Genomic DNA, 22,717 nt, shown 5'->3' with positions numbered 1-22,717 from the left:
CAAAGCTGTCTGCAATACAAGTAGTCCTCGACTTACAACCATTCGTTTAGTGACCGTTCGAAGTCACTATGGCACTGGAAAAAGGGACTTGTGTTTTTCACGCTTACGATCATTGTAGGATCCCCACAGTCACGTGATCAAAAAATTCCAACCCTTGATCATGGGCTCCCACTTATGGAGGTTGCAATCTCCTGGGGTCATGTGATTCCCCCTTCTGACAAGCAAAGCCAACAGGGGAAGCCAGATTCACATAACAACTGTATTACTAACTGAAGGATTAACTTCAGTTAACTTAATCAAGGATTGACTCAACAACCGTGGCAAGAAAGCTTGTCAAATGGAGCATAACTCAACAATTGTCTCGCTTAGCCGCAGAAAATTTTTGAGCTCAATTGTTATCAAATGAAGTAGAATATTTTAGCTCAGGGTTAACATGAGGGGTGGTCCTTGGTGCTCTCTGAGCTTCGTTTTTTTCTTGCAGATGTTTCCTTATCCAAATAACAGAATAGAATATAGAAAATAAAATAGAATAGAAAATAGAATACAATATAAAATAGAGTAGAGAATAGAATAGAAAATGGAATAGAATATAAAATTGAGTAGAGAATAGAATAGAAAATAAAATAGAACAGAATAAAAAATAGAATAGAATATAAAATAGAATAGAGAATAGAATAGAAAATAAAATAGAACAGAATAGAAAATAGAATAGAATATAAAATAGAATAGAGAATAGAATAGAAAATAGAATAGAGAATAGAATAGAAAATAGAATAGAATTTAAAATAAAAGAATATAAAATAGAATAGAATAGAATATAAAATTGAGTAGAGAATAGAATATAAAATAGAATAGAGAATAGAACAGAAAATAAAATAGAACAGAATATAAAATAGAATAGAGAATGGGATAGAAAATAAAATCAAATAGAGAATAGAATAGAAAATAGAGAATAGAATAGAAAAGAAAATGGAATAGAATAGAAAATAGAACAGAATTCTTTATTCGCCAAGTGTGATTGGACACACAAGGAATTTGTCTTTAGTGCATAAGCTCACAGTGTACATAAAAGAGATAAGTGATAAATCATGACCATAGTCGTCATAAATACATTCTTCATCAAACTAAGTAACATCATCAGTGCTAGTAACTAGTGACCTAGTTTGGGTAATGAAACGCCTGCAAGAAAACAGCCAAGCTCAGCAAGAACCAAGAGCTCAATTGTGGCTGTAAGTAGAGGACTACCCATATAAGATGCACACCAGGTATATCCCTTCCCTTCAAATTTCCCCGCAAACGCATCAGTAAGAATCAGGAACTAGAACAGAAGGTTTTTTTTCCAGCATGAAGTTGATTTCCAGTTATTCCCAGCAACAATTCAGCCCCAAGGATTCTAGCTGAGGTGGCATCAGAAGTTGCCAAGTTATGGCAAAACAAAAAATTGTTTTTAAATCACATTGTGGTAAAGGAGAAAAAAAAAAACAGTCACAGCTACCCAGGTCTTCTCTGGGAAAGTGGAACAGGAGCTAGAAAACTGTAGTGTTTCAACTGTAGTGTAGTCGCAATGTAGTGTTTCAGTGTGATTCTTTGGTCTCAGCATCTGGATTTTTGTTTTCAAAAGCACGGAGGTCTTCAGGAAGTCTTGAGGCAGAAAAGGAGCCCATGAAATTCCACACAAAACAGCCAAGGGATGGGCTCCAAACCCACAAGGTTGCCCTTTCGCCCCCAGTTGTAACTTGGCATCGGGGTGGGTGGTGGTGGTAGTCACGTTTTGCAAACTATATCGCAGTGTGGCTGAAATGTAAGCTGCCCTCCTGGAAGATCTGGGCCCATGAGGGGACTCCAGTGCCAAAGCCACGTGCCCTTCCCCCACCCCATGTGGAAGGAGGGGCTCTGGGTGGGCCCCCTGGGACCCTAATGGCCTATCTGCCGGTCATCGTAGGTGCTGTATCGCTTGACGTGAATGCGCCTGACTCGCTCACGCGGCTCGTAGTTGCCATCCTCGTCTTCCCCGCGGGAGGCCTGGCTCCGATTTTGGCTCGTGGCCTCCAGTAAGGAATTGTCAGGCACCCGGGGAGTCTCATATAGCAGGATGTTAAGCGTTTCCTCGTAGATGCGGGCCTCAGGGAATTCGACCTGGAGGAGGAAGAAGAAGATGCAGCTTTGGAAATCAAAACAACGGTTCCATCTTGCCTCCCTCACACAGACCGTCACCTGTAACCCTGAGATCTCAGAAGGATCAGGGCCTGAAAGCCATCAGGATCCCCCCACAGTGGCCGCTTGCCAGGCAAAAGAAAACAGGCACCAAGATAGGGTTCAAAAGTACAGGTAGTCCTCGACTTACAACCACAATTGAAGCCAACATTTCTGATGTTCAGGGAGGCATTTATTGAGTTTTGTCCCATTTTACGATCTTTCTTGCCACAGTTGTTATGCGAATCACTGCAGCTGATGTTATTAACTCGGTTGTTAAGTGAATCTGGCTATCCCATTGCCTTTCCTGTCAGGTCACAAAAAGTGATCACATGACCCTGGGACACTGCAACAGTCATAAATATGAACCAGTTGTCGGGCATGTGAATTTTGATCACACGGTTGTGGGGATGCTGCAAAGGTTGTGTCTTCGAAAAACGGTCGTAAGTCAATTTTTTTTTTAGTGCTGCTGTAACTTTGAACAGTCACTAAATGAACTGTTGTAAATCAAGGACTAACCCTAACCCTAACCTAGGCCACGCCCACCCCAGCTCTGCGAATGGGAAAACCTCCGTGAAAAGTCACGTGATGGCAATGTGATGCCACAAGTTTGACACCCATGATCTAGTCCAGAGGTCTTCCAACCTTGGCAACTTTAAGCCAGGCGGACTTCAACTCCCAGAATTCTCCAGTCAGCTTTGAAGTCCGCCTGGCTTAAAAGTTGCCAAGGTTGGAGGCCTCTGGACTAGTCCCATTTTCCTGTCTGATTTACCAGGAGGGCTGACATGCGCCCAGCAAGTAGAGCGAAGAGCAGAGTAACATCATTCAATTAGGGCTACTACTTGTCAAGGAAAGGAGTCTAATTTCTTGACAGGTAAGAGCTGGCTGCAGCCTGATTTAAGAAGCATCTCTCTTCCCTTTCTTGCAAGCAACATCTTGTGTGACATGCCTGTTGGCATAAGAAACCTTGAACCTCTGAACGGGCCGACAACTTGGACTGACCCAAACTTTTGAACCGACTATTCTCCTTGCTCCTATTTGAAAGCAACTCCATTCAGGGAAGCATCTAAGTCTCTGTTTTACTTTGCACGCTATTGTATTTTGGCCTTGAATAAACCGAGAAGGTACCATAGCAACTGTCTTGTGAGTCAGAAATGGAAAGCAGGACACTGTCTCCAATATCTGGATTTAAGATCTGCTCTCTGCAGCAACCACTCCAGAGGTGGTATTCAGCAGGTTCTGACCAGTTCCGGAGAACCGGTAGCGGAAATTCTGAGTAGTTCAGAAAACTGGCAAATCCCACCTCTGACTGGCCCCGCCCCCATCTACTCTCTGCCTCCCATTGAGTCCCAGCTGATTGGCTGGGTCTTCTTTGGTTGCCCTGCACAGGAGAACAGAGCTGGAAAGCAGGTTAGTGGGGTGGGGAGGGAATGGGGATTTTGCAGTATCCTTCCCCTGCCACGCCCTCCAAGCCACACCACGCCCACCAAGCCAAGGTAGTAAAACATATTGAATCCCACCACTGCTCCACTCTAAGAAAAGTTAAATTCCCTGGTGGATTCCCCTCCAACTGAGTCAAGCAAAAGGCTAGCCGGCTGCCAAACACCCCACCACCATCTCCATTTCAGAGAACGCCTTTCAGCACCCCTCCTCTGACATGGATGCTGGAGCAGTAAAAAGCACATTGAAATACAGGCTCTGATGTAAGATTTAAATCTGTCCTAAGACTTAAGGGTCAGTGATTTCATTTTCAGCCCCTCCACTCCAAAATGGCTATTTCAACTGGCTTGCCGTGGTAGCCATTTCACAAAGGGGAAGCAGCCATTTTGACAGCAAGCAGTAGCACTTAAGACTTATATATCGCTTTACAGTGCTTCATAGCCCTAAGTGGTTTACAGGGTTAGCATATTGCCCCCAACAATCCGGCTCCTCATTTTACCCACCTTGGAAGGACAGAAGGCTGAGTCAACCATGAGCCTGGTGAGATTCGAAGTGCCAAATCGCAGGCAGCCGGCAGTCAGCAGAAGTAGCCTGCAGTACTGCACTCTAACCACTGCGCCACTGCGGCTCAAGATGCTTCCCTTAATGATGTGTAAGAACAACCTTGGGATATGTGTGGAAGAAAGGCTGCCTAGGAAACTATCAGATAAAGGACGGAGGGAGCCTGCAGCTTCATAACAGGCAGAAGAAGAAACTCAGAAAGAAGGCTTGTACTTTCAGACTTGCAAGATTCTGTTAAGACAGCCTTACAATAATGTAAAATTAGCTCACCTGGTCATGTTTTCTGTCTAGTCTACCTGGGAGATTGAGGTCCCCTCCACCCCCACAATGGCAGGTATCATCTTCTTCTTTGAATGACCCCTTAATCCCTTGCTTGGTGGATTCTGGGTAACTGAATAGAGTTGGACTTTTTACTGGCCGAATGCCTTTCCTTTCACCAATATGGAGTTTTGTTCAGCATATATAGTCTCATTGTGCCCAGAGAGAGAAACATCAGCCTCTACCTAGGATCGAACTCACAGCCTCCTGATTGTGAGGAGAGAGCTCTACTTCTAGGCCAACGCACCACCCCACCGCAGCAGGTATCCCAGGTATTAATCCTGAGCCCTTCATCCTCTCAGCTCGGATCTCCATCCCAGGGACCGGAATCGCCAATTACCTTCGTTTGCTTCTTTTCCGTGGCGTAAACAATGGAGGTGCAACAGACTTCAGCCAGCTTCCGCCCCTGGCCAAAGAAACTCCAGCAGCAGATCTCGTCCCCGATGACGTCCTTGATGAAAAGTACCCTCTTGTTGAATCGGAGCGAGAGCTTGTCAAAGAGTTCGATGTTCTTCAGGAGATTGTCGTCGGAGTTGCTGGAGGGGGGGTGGCAAAAAAAAAAGCAAGCAGCACTGGTTTTATTTATTAAATTTGTACACCGCTCAAACTCGCCATCGAAAGCGATTCTGGGCAATTGGGAGGCCGGAAGGATTCCGTATCTCCGCTCTCTCCTCCGGCGCCAAAAAACATTGTGTCGAGGGATGTGTGGAGCCTCCCTAGATCCAGCGGCTCCCTTGTGCAAGCAGAGGCATCTGGAGATAGAGGTAGTCCTTGACTTACGACCAGAATGGAGCCCAAAATTTACTGTTGCTAAGCGAGACAGTTTGAGCCTCCCCCCCTCCATTTTACGACCTTTCTTTCCACGGTTGTTAAGAGAATCCCTGCAGTTGTGAAACGGTTAGCGAAGCAGTTGTGAAGCGAATCTGGTTTCCCCACTGACTCTGCTTGTCGGAAGGTCGCAAAAAGGGGATCACTTGGTCCTGGGACACAGCAATGGTCATAACCACGAACCAATTGCCAAGCGCTCGAATTTTGATCACATGACTCTAGGACCCAGCAACCATCATAAATAGGAACCAGTTGTCAAGCATCTGAATGTTGATCATGTGACCATGGGGATGTGGCAAGCCACATAAGTATGAAAAAGGGCCATAAAGTCACTTTTTTGGGGTGCTGCTGAACTTTGAACAGGTCACTAAATGAATGGCTGTAAGTCAAGGACTACCCGTACAGAGGTTTTCACATGCTAAGGGTTCCAAAGGACAGGATGCTCTCACCTGGTCCAGGATTGAGCTGGGCCTCTGGTTCTACTGGCGCCACCACTCTGGCATTCAGCAGAAAAGGACAGACTAAAATGGCCCAAAACTCACTTTAACTCTCTTGCTTAGCATCGGAAATGTAGGAGTTATTTGTTAGTCGTAAGTTGAGGACTACCTGTAGATAAACTAAAAGGATCTACTCAGAGGTTGGCATAAAAGAACTCCAGCCTCTGGCTCCATTTTCTTTCCTGGAAAATAAAAATGGCAGGGGTTTTATTACGAAACGGACTCCTAATCCAAAAGGGGAGGGGAAAAAAAAGATTTGGGGGAGTGTGTACTGTGAGAAAGAGTCATAGATCATGGTCATGCTGCAAATGGCAGTAAATGTGGGTTGGTTGCCGAGAGCCCGAAATGCGGAGATGTTCAGAACCAAGTCATAAGTACTTTACTTAGGTCCACTGTAACTTTGAACAGTTGCTAAGTGACCGATCATATATGAGGATTACTTTTAATGTATTTTATGTATGTATATATGTGTGTGTGTGTGTATATGTATATGTATCCTCTAACCCCCACTCCTTTAACCTCAAACTAACTACTATTGACCTCACCCCATTCCTAAGAGGTCTGTAAGGGGCGTGCATAAGTGCACCATCGTGCCTACTGTCCCTGTAGTATTGTCCCCATTTATTCGTATTTATTTCCTGTATTCTTACTCATGTATTCTTACTCATGTTTATACTTATACCTATTATCTTGTGATTGACAAATCAAATAAATAAAATAAATGTATATACATACACACATACACACACACACATATACATACATACACACATATATACTCAAATATATATATACACGCACACGCACACATACACACAAATCATAGGTCGAGGGCTACTTTGGAATTCAGCCCCACGGTACCTGGTTTTTGTTCAAGGTAACTAGCTTGACATCCTGGCCTCCGTCACAGATGGATTACAAAACAGGTGAATTTGTGTCCAAATACCAGTTTATCCTTAGCTCTGATTTTTCATTGCTAATGCAGCAATCTTGTTGTTTACTTTAAACAGCAGTGACTTCATTTCTACTGCTGCTACTATAATTAATATCTTTTTACCTTGTACTTTGACCAGAGAATTGTCATGTAAAGGTAGATAAGACGCAGAAATGCAATTAAATGTTAAGTCAGTGGCAAAATAATCTTGACTGCTGTTTTTAAAGCTTGAATAGATCTTAAAGCGTCTTTTCTAGGGTTTGTGCCTAGGATTAATTTGCCAAGCTCTGACTGAAGACTCAGAGTACAATTGCTTTGCTACAGTAATAGAATTTTTCAGTTTAATGACTGATTTCTAAGGTGGCTTTGAATCGGATCAATTCCCATTCTCTCCAAGACGTCCTTTTGCCTTGTTTCAATACGTAACTACAAAATGCAAACTTTCTTTTACTTTTAAAATGTACACGTTACATTTTATATTGTAAATCATACCTATCTGCAATACATGCTACGTTTTATGCACGTAACAGGTTGCCCTCAACTTATGACTAATTAAGCCTGTAATTATGGTTGTTAAGTCGTGCTAGTTATAACCATGCGACCACACCTAATTTTACAACCCTTGTTGCGGCAGTTGTTAAACCACCGGCATGGTTGTTATGCGAACTCGTTGTTCACTGTGGGTAGGTTTTGCTCAAAACTGGAAGTAAATGCCAAACTATACCAAAAAAACGTCATAGACCATGGCCATGTGACCGTGGGACGCTGCAAATGGCAGTAAATGTGGGTTGGTTGCCGAGAGCCCGAAATGGGGAGATGTTCAGAACCAAGTCATAAGTACTTTTCTTAGGTCCATTGTAACTTTGAACAGTTGCTAAGTGACCGATCATATAGGAGGATTACTTTTAATGTAATGTAATGTAATGTAATGTAATGTAATGTAATGTAATGTAATGTAATGTAATGTATGTATATGTATCTTCTAACCCAGGGGTCCCCAACCACCGGTCTGCGGACCGGTACCGGTCCGTGGAACAAGTCCTACCGGGCCGCTGGCTTGCTGGGCACCGCCATCTTGTTTTGATGAAAAAGTGCTTCTGGTGAGCTTTTCCGGGTAGAAAGCTCACCGGAAGCACTTTTTCATCAAAACAAGATGGCGTGCGCTCGTGAGCTTTTCCGGTAGAAAGCCATTTCTACCCGGAAAAGCTCACCAACGGCGCCATCTTGTTTTGATGAAAAAGTGCTTCTGGTGAGCTCACCGGAAGCACTTTTTCATCAAAACAAGATGGCGGCGCCCAGCTGATGTCGGTACTGGGCTGCGCCATAAAAAAGGTTGGGGATCACTGCTCTAACCTATAGGTGGCTGGCCAGGGGAGGAGTGAAGTAACCAAGCAACCGGGCAGCACCTTGATTGGACAGCGTAATCAGTGACTTGGGAGAAAGGGGAAACGTTTACTTTTTCATCAGGTGAAAGCCGTGGGAACTTTCAGAGTCGGCTTTCACCAGTTGTGCCAATATGCCGCATCCAATAAATTGTTCTTTGAGGAATTTGCCTGCCTCAGAGTTCTGCTTTCTATGGGTGCATTACTCGGAACGCTGATATCGCCGTTGTGACTTTGAACAGTCACGAAGTGAACTGTTGTAAGCCGAGGACTACCTGTACAGTGTTGCAAAGCTTTTAGGTCTGCTTGGGGGGGTCTTCCTAGATTCAACTGGTGGATCACCGCAGAAACAGGAGGGTGAATCCGACCTTCCCAGAGTTCCAAACTTTTGTCTTTTAAGTTTCAGCGTTAGCCCAGGGAAGGGAGGTGTTTACCTTGTGTAGGAGTATTTGTTGTTACTTCGGTTATAAAGGAGCTTCACCACTGGCTGAAAAAAAGGGGGAGAAAAAAAGGGGGAGGTCAATGCAGGCCAACAGAATGCAGAGACTCATTGCCCTGGATCCCACAAAGCTCTGGGAACAGAGGCATTGAATGCTCCCAGGTCATTATGGGAACCTGAAATCACCATTCCTGACTCAGGTGTTTGCAAGAAGGAGAAAAAACAAGCCATGGAGGAAATCTTGCCAGGCCTTCAGATTCCCAGTACAGGTCATCCTTCATTTACAACCCTAATGGTATAGTGTAGGTATAGGGCAGTGATGGCTAACCTTTTAAGCATCGAGGGCCCAAAGCGTGTGGGCATGCACGCACCCCCAAAATGCAATGCACGCACATCGCACGCGCATGTCCCCTGCCCTCCGCACATCCCCTGGGCACGCGCTCCCCCCAGTGCATATGTAGACAAGACCCAAAGACTAGCTGGCTGGCGGGAGGCCTGCATGCATACGCGGCGGAGCTGAGCTGGGGTGACGGCTCATGTGCCCACAGAGATGTGTGCCATCCCTGGCACACGTGCCACAGGTTCGCCATCACAGGTATAGGGTCTCCTGCTTGGGCAAAGGGGGTGGGTTGGACTAGATGACCTACAAGGTCCCTTCCAACTCTGTTAATCTGTTAGATTGAGACCAGAACTTCTGTTGTTAAGCAAAGCAGTGGGGGCCTCCCTCCATGGTTAAGCAAATCACTGCAGTTGTTAAGTGAATCATTCTGTCATTAAGCAAATCAGTCCAGAAAAAGTTTAACCATTTGATAAAATCCTTTAGGAGGCCGTTTGACATAGATAAGGCTCAAAAGTCTGAACAGCTTTCCTCGCTGGGAATTATTATTTTTTTTAAAAAAAGTGCTGTGGAATAGCTCTGCGGCTTCTGCAGAGGGAGATGACAAAGGCATGTGTATCACCTTGACTTTTTTGCCTTTCACTTGGATGCTCCTTGAGTAGCTCCAAAGAAACAACACAAAGAACAATATACTTTATCCTTGCCCAGAATCACTGAGAATGAATTGGGTGGCCATACACATTTTCATGAATGAATGAATGAATGAATGAATGAATGAATGATAGGCATGGCTATTCCAAGTACTCCTTTGCAATTTATTCCCTAAATTGGGGGATCTTAATTGGAACAGAAAGGGAAGAGGAACAATGGGGAACCCAATCCACTTTGGAGCCCCCTCCCCATCATTAACTCTACCCATCTCCAGCAAATTCCCCGTGTTTCCCCCAAAGAGCAGACTCCAAAAATAACAAAAGTGGTTTTATCTGCCATGAGCTGAAAAGGGTAAACCACAACAGCCTTTTTTCAAATACAGGTAGTCCTCAACTTACAGTGACCGAAGTTACAACAGCACTGAAAAAAGGGACATATAACCGTTTTTCAAACTTACAACCGTTGCAGCATCTCCATGGTCACGTCATGTTACATTCGGATACTTGACTCACATTTACGATGGTTGCAGTGCTATGTGATTCCCCCTTTGGTGACCAAGTGTTGCTATTTTAAGAACTGCAGTGATTCATTTAAAAAATGTGGGGAGAAAAGTAAAAAAAAAATGGGACAAAAATTCACTTAACAAGTTTCTCACTTAGGGACATAAATTTTGGGCTCAATTGTGGCCCGTAAGATGAAGGCTATCTGTACTCATGTCACCTCTAGGTGTTCAAATAGCATGGAAAATATTGATATTTTAAAAGCTGAATGGAGCCTCCTTTTCCCTCTTCCTCATTCTTCAGATGCTGGGACAAAGTTCAAATTCCCAGCCACCAATAAGGAAGACAAAGTGGCTGAGACTTTGGATGGCTTCCCATGTGGTGCCAATCCAGGCTTGGGATGACTCTGGCTTGGAGCAGATGTGCTTACCCTCTGTTAGTTCAAGGATCACACTAAACCTGAGGCTTTGGGGTTTTTTAAAGGGTAAAATAGCAATAGCAATAGCACTTAGACTTATATACCGTGTATATATACAGGAAGAGAAGGATTTATATTCCATATTATATTTATATTCCATTCCCCACCATCCAGTCAGAGCTGAGGAAGCTTCTCGGATGAGAAGCCAAACGTCTTCAAAGGAAAACCAGAAAGTCCCGTTGCCTCTTGGACAGGGGTGGGATTCTACCAGTTCACACCTATTCTTTAGAACCGGTTGTTAACATTCTAAGCAGTTCGGAGAACCGGTTGTTAGAAGAAATTATTGGCCTAATCCTGTAAGGAAGGCAGGAAGGAAACATTCTGGTGTTGCTTACAGAAACTGCCTCTCCGTTAACCCTTATTACATTCTTGGCAGGACTAGACTTCCTGTCTCAGGAACGTCTCTGGAGTTTTTTTCCCCTCCTTTGCTGGTACTTTGCTTGTGTGGAGTGACCATTCAAAGTTACAATGGCACTGAAAAAAAGTGACTTATGACCATTTTTCACACTTACAACTGTTGCAGCATGCCCACAGTCATGAGAGGCCAGGCGAGGAGATGCGTGCCTCGATGTGAGTGATATTGAGTTGGCCACGCCCAGCCAATAACATGACCACCAAGCCATGTCCACCCAGTCACATGACCACCAAGCCACGCCCAACTAAGCCACACCCACAGAACCAGTTGTTAAAAAAATTGAATCCCACCCCTACTCTTAGAAAAATAAAGCACCTTTGGCACTGCATAGGTAAGTGACAACAGTTCACTTGGTGACCGTTCAAAGTTACAATGGCCCTGAAAAAAGTGAGTTGTGCCCATGTTTCACGCTTGTGACCACTGTTGTCTCTCCATAGTCACATGATCAAAATTCAGACGCTTGGCAACTGACACAAATTTATGACGGTTGCAGGGTCCCAGGGTTACGTGATCAACCTTTGCAACTTTCTGACAAATGAGGTCACTGTGGAAACCAGACAACAACTGCAATGGTTCACTTAACAACTGTAACAGGAAAAGTCGCAAAGTGGGGCAAATCTCACGTAACAAGTTTCTCAATTAGCAACATACATTTTGGGCTCGATTGTGGTTGTAAACTGAGGACTACCCGTAATGTGTGAATTGGCCCTTTTCGCCTGCTCATTCTCTCTTCATCCCCCCCAAGTACCTTCATGGCTGATTCAATGAGCCTCTCTTCCTCTTTCGGAGAAGTGATGACAGGGATATTGCAGACTGGGTGGTAGGTCTCTTTCTTGTCCTGCAAAGAGAATTGCACACACATCCAGACAGATTAAAGCAGGGTAGACTGCCACTGCCTCTGGAATCCCATTGTTTTGAATGGCAGAAATGAAGATTTAAGTTATCCCATCTGGCTTTTGTTGTGGCCCGCCAGTGGCCAGCAGAGCTGGCAGCAGAACTCAGACAGTGAGGAGGTTGGGGAGGAACATGGGCCAGTCCTGGAGTCTGGGGGAAGGCTGTGACGAATGCTCTAGCGCCAGATGGGGCCAGGGCCGTCTGACAGTTATCAGCTGCCTTCGGAGTCGGAAATCAGTGGGGCAGAAGAACAGCTGGAGCCTGTTCTCAGTGTGTGCTTGCACAGAGCTGCCAGGAGAAGGGAACAGCTAAGGAACAAGGGTCGACTCGGGAATAAAGCCATAGGTGGATGGTGAATGACCCCTCCCATAGGGAATAAAGAGTAGCGAAAGGGGAGTGGTGTTTGCAGGAGACAATTAGTTCAATTCTTTAGGGTGAAGGTCTGTTCCTGACTTCTTGCCAAGTATTGTCTGCTACAAAGTGACGTTTGGAAGGTATTGGATTGGCAGCTCTCCAAGCCTGATAAAGGTCTGTAATTGTGATATCACTTTAAAGACTGTTGGCTGGGACTTTGCTGGAGAGGAATTCACTTTAAACTAAATAAAAGGGGTTTTATCAGGACGAGGAGTTGGCTTCGTGCTTTTGGGAAGCCTAGGTCAGAACAATTTTTACTTTTTTGCCAGGATGTTGGGAGGGTGCTCTTGCGGGACATAATTTATGCCTTAAACCTCTTGCAGAGAATTTTGATGGTGAATTTCTCCCCTCCCTCCCGCATCACACTTTTAAAAGAAGGCGTGAAAATGAAAATGGCGGGAACAGATATCGGTGGAACCTCTTCAGCGTTTTAAGAGAGTGAGGGCTTTAAAGGTTGAAGACACAATTTTCTTTTTAAAAACAGAGTACTTGAAAGATTTGTCGTAGTCCATTGGGAAGGGGGTGTTTGAAGCCCACAAATTCAGGACTGGGGTGGTGGTGGCACAAAGGCCCCCCATGTCTAGAATAATAATCTACACAGGAGAATGTAGACTGTCCTTCCCCCAAAGAACTTTAAATATACACCGGTTGTCCCCATCAAGGGCTTTTCTCGAGTAGGATTCTTGCCTCCAGTAAAAGGGTTGAGCTGGATGACCTCCAGGGTCCCTTCCTTCTCTTTAAGCTTTTACCCTTCAGCATGTACAGCTCTCTTACCTGCAAGGCAGCTTGACAGAGGTCCACCAAGCCCTGAATGAGGTAATATTTGGCTTCAGCCATCAGCTCCTTGATTTCCTGCCGGTTCTTGGGTAGAATGACCGTGTTGTCCCGAAGGTAATTTAAGATGGTTCCAAAATGCTTCCCACAGCGGTCGATCAGGATCCAACCTGGGAAAGAAACAACAGGCCTTGGGTTTCAAGCAAAGCAGGTGGGAAAATATGTAAGAAAATTATCCCCCAGAGCTTTGATGTCTACCAAGAAGACTCGCAGATGTATGAAAACTTGCCTAATCTTGGGTGGTAATTCTGAACAGGCTGCAAACAGATCTCAGAGGATGCCAGTTAAAATTTTGATTAATTAGATTTATAGGTAGTCCTTGACTGTGGCAAGAAAAGTCATCAAATGGGACGAAACTCACTTAATATCTCACTTAGCAACATACATTTTGACTCGGTTGTGGTTGTAAAGTGGAGGACTACCTGCATCAATGCCGACTACCATAGAATTCAAAGAAAGAGGAGAACTAATACAAAACTGTATCTCCCATTCCCAACTTTTGGAACCAGTCTAACAGGTCTAGAGGTGGCTGATGAGGAAGAGGAGGAACAACTGGGTCCAGTGCCTGAAAAGCAAATGCACAGAAGGCAGAGGAGAGGAGAGCAGTGGAAATCTATGGGCCGGTCCCTGGGACGGAACAGCTACCGCTGCTCGCGAAGCCCCACCCTAGTTCTGGGGATAAAAGGCAGGGGGTGGAGATGAATAGTTGTGACAGACAACTATTCATCTCCCTGCAGGACAGACTTGTTAGCCTGCTGTAAGAGAAACTTTCTGCCAGGGCTGCTGGCACTCCTAATAAAGGAATCATTGCTTCAACAACAGAGGGGTTGTCGTGTTTGGGGAGCTGGGTCAGAACATTGGCTTTGCTGGTTTTCATCAGCACCCACCTTCCTTGTCGGAGAGCACCTCCATCCTTCCGCTGAACATGGCTTTCAGCATGGTGTCGTGGCGTGTCAGCACCTGCACGGTGGTGTAATACAAGGAGCCCCCAACGTTGAGCCGCACGTACTTATTGCCAAGGGTGCCGATTTTGGCGCTGCACCTTTTCGGCTTTGCTCCCGAAGCTGGGCAGAGGCTGGTTAAGCAGGTGTCGCCGGACATCTCCTTCTGCAAATAGATGACAACACGGCAGTGGGTGGGCTTGACCGACTCCGCCGTGATTGGAGGGGAAAACCGTGGGGGTCTCCAACTGGATTCGAGAACTCCTTGGAAGTTGCGGGCCCCAGAGCCAAGAGACTCTAAAAGCAGAGCAAAAACAGAGAGAGAGGTGTTTCACTGTTGTCGGTTGAAATGATTGTGTTGGGAGGGGATCACACAACACGCTCAAAGAGGCAAAACCCATTTTTATCAGCCATCTTGTCTGGTGTCAGAATTCCGGCACTTAATCCCATTCAAATCATGAGTCTCGAGCCAAACTTCCAAACCTTCAAAAGGATTTATTGAGAGTTAACATGTGGGCACTGCCTGGGTGTAGCCAATTCTGAGACACATCGTTCATTGTCACCCTTGACCCTGATTTTTCCCCGATCCCCTATGCGTATCATAATTCATATTCTCCAATGGGACACATCCATAGCCAATGGTCATCAATCATGCTCTCCAGTTAGAATTTTGCTCGGCAGAAACTTTGGTCACCTAGCTACTATCTTTGAAAACATTTATGGAATGCACTTTCAATTTGCAAGCTGCCGCACTGCTCCCCCTTCCCTTTCTGTTGGCAACTCTAAGACCATAGAAATATTTTATGAGTTGACATCTGGGTCTGGCAACATGCTTCGCCAAAAACTATGAAACTGTGCTATAGTTTAGCATGTGGTAAGAAGAGCTCAGAAGCATTGCTACAAAAATAGCGCCAGGATTCCAATTATTGAAACCTGAACCTTCTCTGTAACTGAGACCTGGTGGTTCACACTGACCCATCTCCACAGGGGATCAGGAAAACAACTAGGAGCAAGGTCCAGTTCCCTTTAGAGCAGGTCAAGCCGTGTTTCCAAGAAATTATTTTTTAGGATTTTTAAGCAGCTTATACTGGCAGTCCTCGCTTAATGACCTGTTGCTTGGTGATCCCTCAAAGTTTCAACGGGCCACCCCAGTAACTTACAACTTGGTACCAGAGTTCTGATAACCACACGCACAGCCTCTCATGCGGGGGTGGGATTCTCCCGTGGTAACAACCGGTTCGCTAATCGTGTGCATGGCCGGCTCTGGAATTCTGGGAATTAAAGTCCACAGATTGTAAAGGGGACATCATTCCCCACCCAATGTATATATTTTTTTCAATTGGAAGAACATAGAAACAATGGATTTAAATGAAGAGTAGACATATATACAATCACACATAAGATCCCCCATGTCAGTCAGTTTTTAAAACTAATTACAAAAGCTACGAAGCTCTGAAAAAATAAACACCCCTCTTGTTTTCAGGAAACGTTCAACAGCGGTACTCATTCCAATTGAAGACAAAGGGGCTTTCCCCCCCACCTTTGTAAAGGCAATTCAACTTTACTTAAATTTAACGTTCTGATCTAACCAATCCAATTACAAGAGTACCTAGGATATAAAAATGATATTGAGAAATGAAGGGGGGGAAAAAGAGATACCTGTTGTTTAAAGCCGTATCCGCAACCAAGGCAAGCCTTCTTAAACTATCTTCTGGATAAGAGACCAAAGTCTAGACTTCAATCACTGCATTTCAGTGGGGCAAGCAGGAAGATTTGGGGTGGGTGGAGTTTCCAGCCCTGAAGGATGACGCAATGTGTCTGACTCAGCCTCCCTCAAACAATAGGAATATTTCCTTCCTCCCAGTTGGGCTTTGGTTTTTTTTTTTTTTTTTAAAAAACTTTTTAATTGCCTTTTATAAAAAGTAATAAACTCGAAATAACCTAGTGTCACAACAGGTTTCTGTTTCCAACAGGGCCAGCCTGAGCTTGTCTCAAGAGCCAACTGGATGGCATTCAGGAAAGATCATGGCACATCACCAAAACTGAAAAAAAAAAAAAAAAACGGCCATGAAAATGACCCGGTTTGAGTTGCAAAGAGAGAGAGAGAGAGATGTGAGTGTTGCATTTGTCACGGCTGATCCCGCTGACCTGAGGGCGCTGGAGGTTTCATCCACAACTGGAGCCCCCCTGGATTCACAGGCAGTCCTCGGCTTACAACTCGTTTAGCGTCCATTCGAAGTTACAATGGTACCATAAAAAGTGACTTTATGACTTTATCCCGCTTTTGTGTCCTGTTTTTGATACACTGAGGATGCTAGACTCCAATGACCGTCCCGCAGCTACTTTGCTAAAGTTGATAAATGCAGGTAGTCTTCGTTTTGTGACAAATGAGATTGGCAACTTCTTCATTAAGTGAAGCAGTTGCTAAGTGAAATATCGTGATTTTACTTCCAGCTTTCCTTGGCTTTTTTTTTTTTTTTTTGCAAAGACTGTCAATGCAAGGATTGGCCCCAAAGTTACTTTTTCCATCCCCATCCTAATTACAAGTGGCCGCTGTGCAAGGCAGTCACTAAATGAGAACTACCTTGTAAGACCAAATTCTAAAAAATTCTAAAAAGGTAGCAAAGGAGTTTTTTTTTCTTCTATCGCTCAGCGCACAGAAGAGCCACCTCTTCACCAGAGATCCCAAATTCAGTCTTTCTCATGGCCATTTTCAGAGTCAAATGCTCATGTTTATCCAGCGGAACCCTTTCCTTCCCATGGAAAATCCTGCTTCAAAAACCTCTACTGAGAAGAAGAAAAAAAAAGTCTAGTTTAACAATTTTGCAACTCCAAGCTTGGCTTCGAAAGGGCAGGAAGAGCAGCCAGGAAGAGAATTAATGTTTTATTACATTTTCATCCGGCAACAGATGAAGTCCCGTTGCTTTGCTGCAGGATAGCTGAGCGAGAGAAGCAGAGTCAAGGACATTCAAATAATATCTTTGGCTGAGTACCTTTGGGTAGACTTGAATCTGGCTCTCCTCCATCTAAATCCAATGCTCCAGCCCTTAAGAAATGTCCTGGCTAAGCATTCTGGACAGTTCTAGGTCGCCAATCTAGATACGCCACAGATGTAGCTGTCTTGTGGCCCACATAGCACTGATGGGAACTATGCTGCAGTTTATGCTCCTAGGTCGCTACCTCTGCTGCTCTTGCAGATCACATTGCTAAAATTTGGTCACATTTTTCAAAATTCACTTACCAATCCTACCAGTGGTGGGATTTAATTTTTTACTACCGGTTCTGTGGGCATGGCTTGGTGGGCATGGCAGGGGAAGGATACTGTAAAATCCCCACTCCTGGGGAAAGATTATGTTCTGACCAAGGCTTCCCAAGACCATCATTAAGCACACGCTTAGTTACAACTCCTGTTTTATTACCATGCTGGGAATTATGTTCATTCCCAGCCTGTAATGAGTCCCAAACAGTCCCTTCGAGATAAGCACTCACCTTTCTTTCCTTTGAATTGCTGCCAACAACTAGAGTGCCAAATGAGTTATAAAAAACCAACCGAAGTACAAAGTCCACAGAGTTTCAAGGATTAATCCAAACAGAATGAACGACTTTGCTTCCTGCAAAGGTTTCATCACCTTTGCCTGTCCTTTATACCTTATGGGAGGGGCAATCACCTCCAAGCCTTACTCCCGAGTTGCCCCTTTTGTCTCAGCTGCTCCTGAATTTTGGCAGCTCTGCGCACATGCGCACTGGGAACAGGCTCCCCTTGTTCCTCTGCCTCGCTGCTGCCAGACTCTGGAGGCTCCAGAGTCAGCACCCCACTCCCAGATGGTCCTGGCCTCATCTCTGCATCGGACGCAGGATCCTCATCCGAGTCCTCTTTAGACTCCCAGACTGGTCCCCATTCTTCCCCACTGTCTGATTCTACTGCTGTCTGCACAGGCTGCCGGCAAACCACAATAGGTTACTACAAAATCCCCATTCCCTCCCCACCCCACTAACCTACTTTCCAGCTCCGTTCTCCTATGCATGGCAACAAAAGAAGAGCCAGCCAATCAGCTGGGACTCGGGAGGCAGAGAAGAGATGGGGGTGGGGCCAGTCAGAGGTGGGACTTGCCGGTTCTCCAAACTACTCAAAATTTCTGCTACCGGTTCTCCAGAACTGGTCAGAACCTGCTGAATACCACCTCTGAATCCTACCTATTTCAGATAACCATTTGTCTGAAATGATATAGGGTTGCCTGCCTAAGCAGGGGGTTGCAGTGGTGGGCTGCAACCAGTTTAACAACCGGTTCTGTGAGCACGTGCAGCATTCAAAAGACTCAAATTTGAACCTATACATCTTACATTCTAGCCTTCCCCGGTAATCCACTGTCCAGCATTAATCAGCTGATCTGAAAAAGACAGAAATATAGGACAGGATAGGACAGGGGCAGGTGGGCAGGGCTAGTTGATTGCCGGAACTACCAGTTTGCTAGAACCAGTAGCAGCCCACCACTGGGAGGTTGGACTAGAAGACCTCCAAGGTCCCTTCCAACTCTGTTATTCTATTTCTATTGTCCATTTTGAAACTAATACACTTGTGTGATGACCCAGGGTGGGATACAAAATAAACACAGTCACAAAAACCGGGTGAAGCCCCTTTTATTCCTTCACTTTGCTTCCAAGCTCCAAATATCCTTGACTGGAGACAAAAAACTCCCACACAAGCAGTTACAAGGAGGAGGAAATGCCATTTAAATTATAAAGAGTCAAAAACAACACAAACCAGGCAAGATAAGGGCTTGAAGACATCCAGTGATATCAGAACACACACTGGGAAGGACACCAAACTCAGAGAGGAACAATAAACTAGAGATATTTCCATGCTTTGTTTCCAGCACTGGCTGGTACGCATGTCCGTCCTCTTATCCAGTTGTCACAGCTGCAGCCCATGAAGAGGATCAAGGCCCTCTCCTCCCCAGTAGACCATGTCTCTCCCTTATCCTCTCCTCCCTGCATGCCCTAGGATGGAGAGGGGATGGGGCTGGTTCTTCCTCTGACTGCCCAGCCGGCCTCTTCCCTTCCCCAGCCTCCTCCACAACCTCCGGAGCCGCACTTCCACTCCCTGTTGACTGTTTCTCCTCTCCCTCAGAGTCAGTCTCCACCAGGAGCATGACAACTTGGTTCTCCATTTCTGCAAAAAAAAGCTACCAATGTGCACCTTAGCAAGCTGCCCTTCTGATATATTTGTATGGTAATTCCTATCACCAGCAATGGCTCAGCATGATGGGCCATGTAATCCAGGCACACCTGGAAGCCATCAAGTCAACCCTTTTCTTAGTGACATTTTGATTCTGTGTACACAAACACATACCAAAATATCTCATGAATTTGACTTCAGATTCATGGGATATTCTAACAAGCTTAACTTTTCCAGTCCTATTTTAAACTGGCAGTTTTTACAGGCAGTCTTCATTTAGCGACTGCCTCATTTAGCAACTGTAGTTACAGCATTAAAGAAAAACTAACTTTGTAATCGATCCTCGCGTTTACAACCTTCACAAGTCTGTAAAGCCAAAGAAAGCAGAAGTGAGGCCATCAAATCATGTTTTCACTTAGCAACTGCTTCACTCAATGACCAAGTTGATCAACTCAATTCAAGTTCTTAAATGAATATAGCAATTTTAGTTTTACCATTCACATTGCTGTCCAAACATTTCCAATTAGTTGTTCAGCATCAAGGTAATTTGTCCTGGTGACACCAATAACTACTGAAAACTACAGGTAGTCCTCGACTTACGACCACAATTGAGCCCAAAATGACTGTTGTTAAAGCTAAGACATTTGTTAAATGAGTTTTGTCCCATTTTACGACTTTTCTTGTCATAGTTAAGTGAATCATTGCAGTTGATAAGTTAGTAACACGGTTGCTACCTGAATCGAGCTTCCCCGTTGATTTTGCTTGTCAAAAGGTTCCAAAAAGTAATCACATGACCTTGAGACACAGAAATGGGTTGGAAGTATGAATCAATTGTCAAACATCTGAATTTTGATCACATGATCGTGGGGCTGCTACAAAAGTCGTAAGTGTTGTGGGAAGCTCCCCTCCAGTGGTGGGATTCAAAAATGTTTACCATCGGTTCGGTGGGCATGGCTTAGTGGGCGGGCTTTGTGCGCATGCACACTTTGCGTGCATGCACAGGCCAAACATTCACTTTGCACAGGCGCAGAGGCATTCCAACTCACCTCCTGCAAGCCTGCACTCTCCTGGTCGCTTCAGCAGCTGCTGCACGGACTCTGCTGTGCTACACAAAGCAGCTGTGCTTCAAAAGCAGAGGATAAAGGTGAGTATAGGAGCCCAGGTGGGCAGGTGGGCCCAACAGCAGAGTAGCAGAGAGAACCGGTTCATTTTCCGCTGCTCATTGCTGCTACTGGCTTGGCAGAACCAGTAGAATACCACCACTACTCCCCTCCCCGAGTAATAAAATATTTGGGGGGAATATTAAAAAGGCAGGATAGAATATTTCCCCTAAAGGAGAAATGGAAAAAAAAAAACCCTTAAGGGAGACAGAAACCAGCAGAGTTTCCCTGCTCTAGTAGAAATTGAGGAGGCCAACTTATAGAAATGCAGATTTGGTCAGTCATTCAGAAAGACTGGGTCAGAGACTCCAGATAAGCAACACAATCAAGCCAAAGGTTGACAAAATTAGCTCAAACACCTAGGATTTGCATTTTCCCTTTTGCCTATAGAGCCAGCCATGACCCCTACATGACCCCACAGGGACCCAGAAGGTATAAAAATCCATCCACTCTAAACTCCATTTTATCAGCTGTCCCAGAATCCCATGTGGTTGGTGGTTCTGCTTCATCAATAAAGGAAACATTTCTTTCCATCAGCCTCCATTTTATTTCCAGTGCCTTTCTCCCAGCTTGGACCTGGACCTGGATATTTCTTCCAACAGTGTGAAAAATGGTCATAAGTCACTTTTTTCAGTGCTGTTGTAACTTTGGTCATTAAATAAACTGCTGTGAGTTGAGGACTCCCTGTAGAAGAATATATAGTACATGCAGGGACTCAGTTCAAGGGTGGGATCCAAATGGCCACTTATTTTTGTACAGCTCCTGCTGAAGGCTCATTTTGTTCTTTCTACTTAGATCTGATTTTCTGTTCTCATTTTTTCTTTTAGGGTTTGGACTACACGTACTCCTTGGCCAGTTGCTCTGACAGATCTGACAACCTGGATTCAAAGTTCAGACAGTCATCCTCTCCCCTGAAGTCATGTGACAACCACTGAAGAAAAAGGTCATAAAATCAGGTCAGTTGTGTGGGTGACCCGACTTACAACTGTAATGGGCCGTTTCCATTACAGTCATAATTTGAGGACTATCTGTATTTACACTGCTATCTCACTTTCTGTCCACGTGGCTCCCTTTCTATAATCCCCAAAGAATTCCCTCAACCCTGCCAGATACATCTGGCTGAGTTAACCCCTCGCTTCCATGGTTGCATTTGGACTTCAACCTAAGTCGATCCAATGCTTTAACCACCACACCATCCATGAGCCACAGTGGTGCAGTGGTTAGAGTGTAGTACTGCAGGCCTAGGTTCTGCTGCCTGCCGGCTGCCTGCAATTTGGCAGTTCAAATCCCACCAGGCTCAAGGTTGACTCAGCCTTTCATCCTTCCGAGGTGGGTAAAATGAGGACCCAGATTGTTGGGGGAAATATGCTGACTCTGTAAACCGCTTAGAGAGGGCTGTAAAGCACTGTAAAGCGGTATATAAGTCTAAGTGCTTTTGCTGTCCTAGCTGTATTTACAGAACAAGGGTACCCAACTGTAAACTGTTCAAGCAAAGGAGCATACTTGCTTCTGAATGCACGTTGAGGGCTGTGTATCAAAGGTAGCATAGTTATGACCAGGAGTGGGGGAGAATCCCTGTATTTCATTTAATCTCATTTTAAGACTTAAGGCATCCAATGTAACAGGTATTCAGAAATTTCTCTCTTCAACCTTATTCAAAATGACCAAGTAGCCCTACCATGATGGGTTTGAACTCTGGGCTACCCTTCAACAGGTGTAGCGTTTCCCCACCTCCAGCCTGTTTCAAACGACGGGCTCCCTATCTCTGCCGCTAAAAGAGGTTGGGAGGGGACTATAAATTATACAAATACTGTAAATAAAAAGGAAAGGAAACTCTTTCACCCAGCCTACCTTTACTCCCGCCTACCTCGCTTTATCTCAAACCTCTCGTCCCCAAAATACAGAATCAACTTCACTTCCCCTTGTCTCTGCCCCAAACGCGGGCCCTCCCACCGCTAATTCGCCCTGCCAACCGCTGGTTCTTTTCTTTACCTGCTTCCGAGCCGCTCCGCGCTGCTCCCACACTAGGCCACCAATGGCTCCGCGGGAGCCCCGAGCGACGGCCAGGCAAAGGAGCGGAACTGAGCTCAACCGGCTCCGAGCGACTCGCCGAACCTTCAGCTTCTCAATCCCGGCCGAAGAGAGAGGCTCCAAGTTGGGGCTGCAGCAACAGGCTTCCTCATCGCGAGAACTCAGCCTACAACTCCCGATAGGCCCCGCGCGCCAGCGTCCATTCCCGATATACGCAGTCGAAGGCCATCGGGACTACATCTCCCGACAAGCCACGGCTGTATCTTTCGCCCATCCAGGCAGGCACGCGTGCCG

General features: G+C 45.3%; 1 protein-coding gene across 7 annotated transcripts; it reads right to left on the bottom strand.

Moving 5' to 3' along the window:
- Nucleotides 1-982: 982 nt before the first annotated feature.
- Nucleotides 983-22,610, bottom strand: TNFAIP1 (TNF alpha induced protein 1). Of its 7 annotated transcripts, none has more exons than XM_087957395.1 (8): nt 22,385-22,600; nt 20,279-20,561; nt 14,003-14,353; nt 13,056-13,225; nt 11,722-11,811; nt 8,588-8,640; nt 4,853-5,048; nt 983-2,136 (listed from the first exon to the last, which is right to left on the bottom strand). In XM_087957395.1, the coding sequence occupies exons 3-8, from the start codon at nt 14,214-14,216 to the stop codon at nt 1,915-1,917; spliced, it is 945 nt and encodes a 314-aa protein (XP_087813521.1). In that variant the 5' UTR covers nt 14,217-14,353; nt 20,279-20,561; nt 22,385-22,600; the 3' UTR covers nt 983-1,914. The 7 variants fall into 7 exon arrangements, with proteins under 7 accessions (XP_087813521.1, XP_087813510.1, XP_087813517.1 ...); XM_087957384.1 differs by having other exon boundaries at nt 20,279-20,350; nt 22,385-22,591; XM_087957391.1 differs by having other exon boundaries at nt 20,279-20,355; nt 22,385-22,578.
- Nucleotides 22,611-22,717: the final 107 nt, after the last annotated feature.

The sequence above is a fragment of the Notechis scutatus genome, chromosome 1, assembly GCF_049901735.1.
Source record: "Notechis scutatus isolate UNSWTSFEM ecotype Mainland chromosome 1, rNotScu1.2, whole genome shotgun sequence".
Classification (NCBI taxonomy): Eukaryota; Metazoa; Chordata; class Lepidosauria; order Squamata; family Elapidae; genus Notechis; species Notechis scutatus.
Note: the sequence above shows the minus strand (reverse complement) of the source record. Positions and strands in the feature narration are given on the sequence as shown.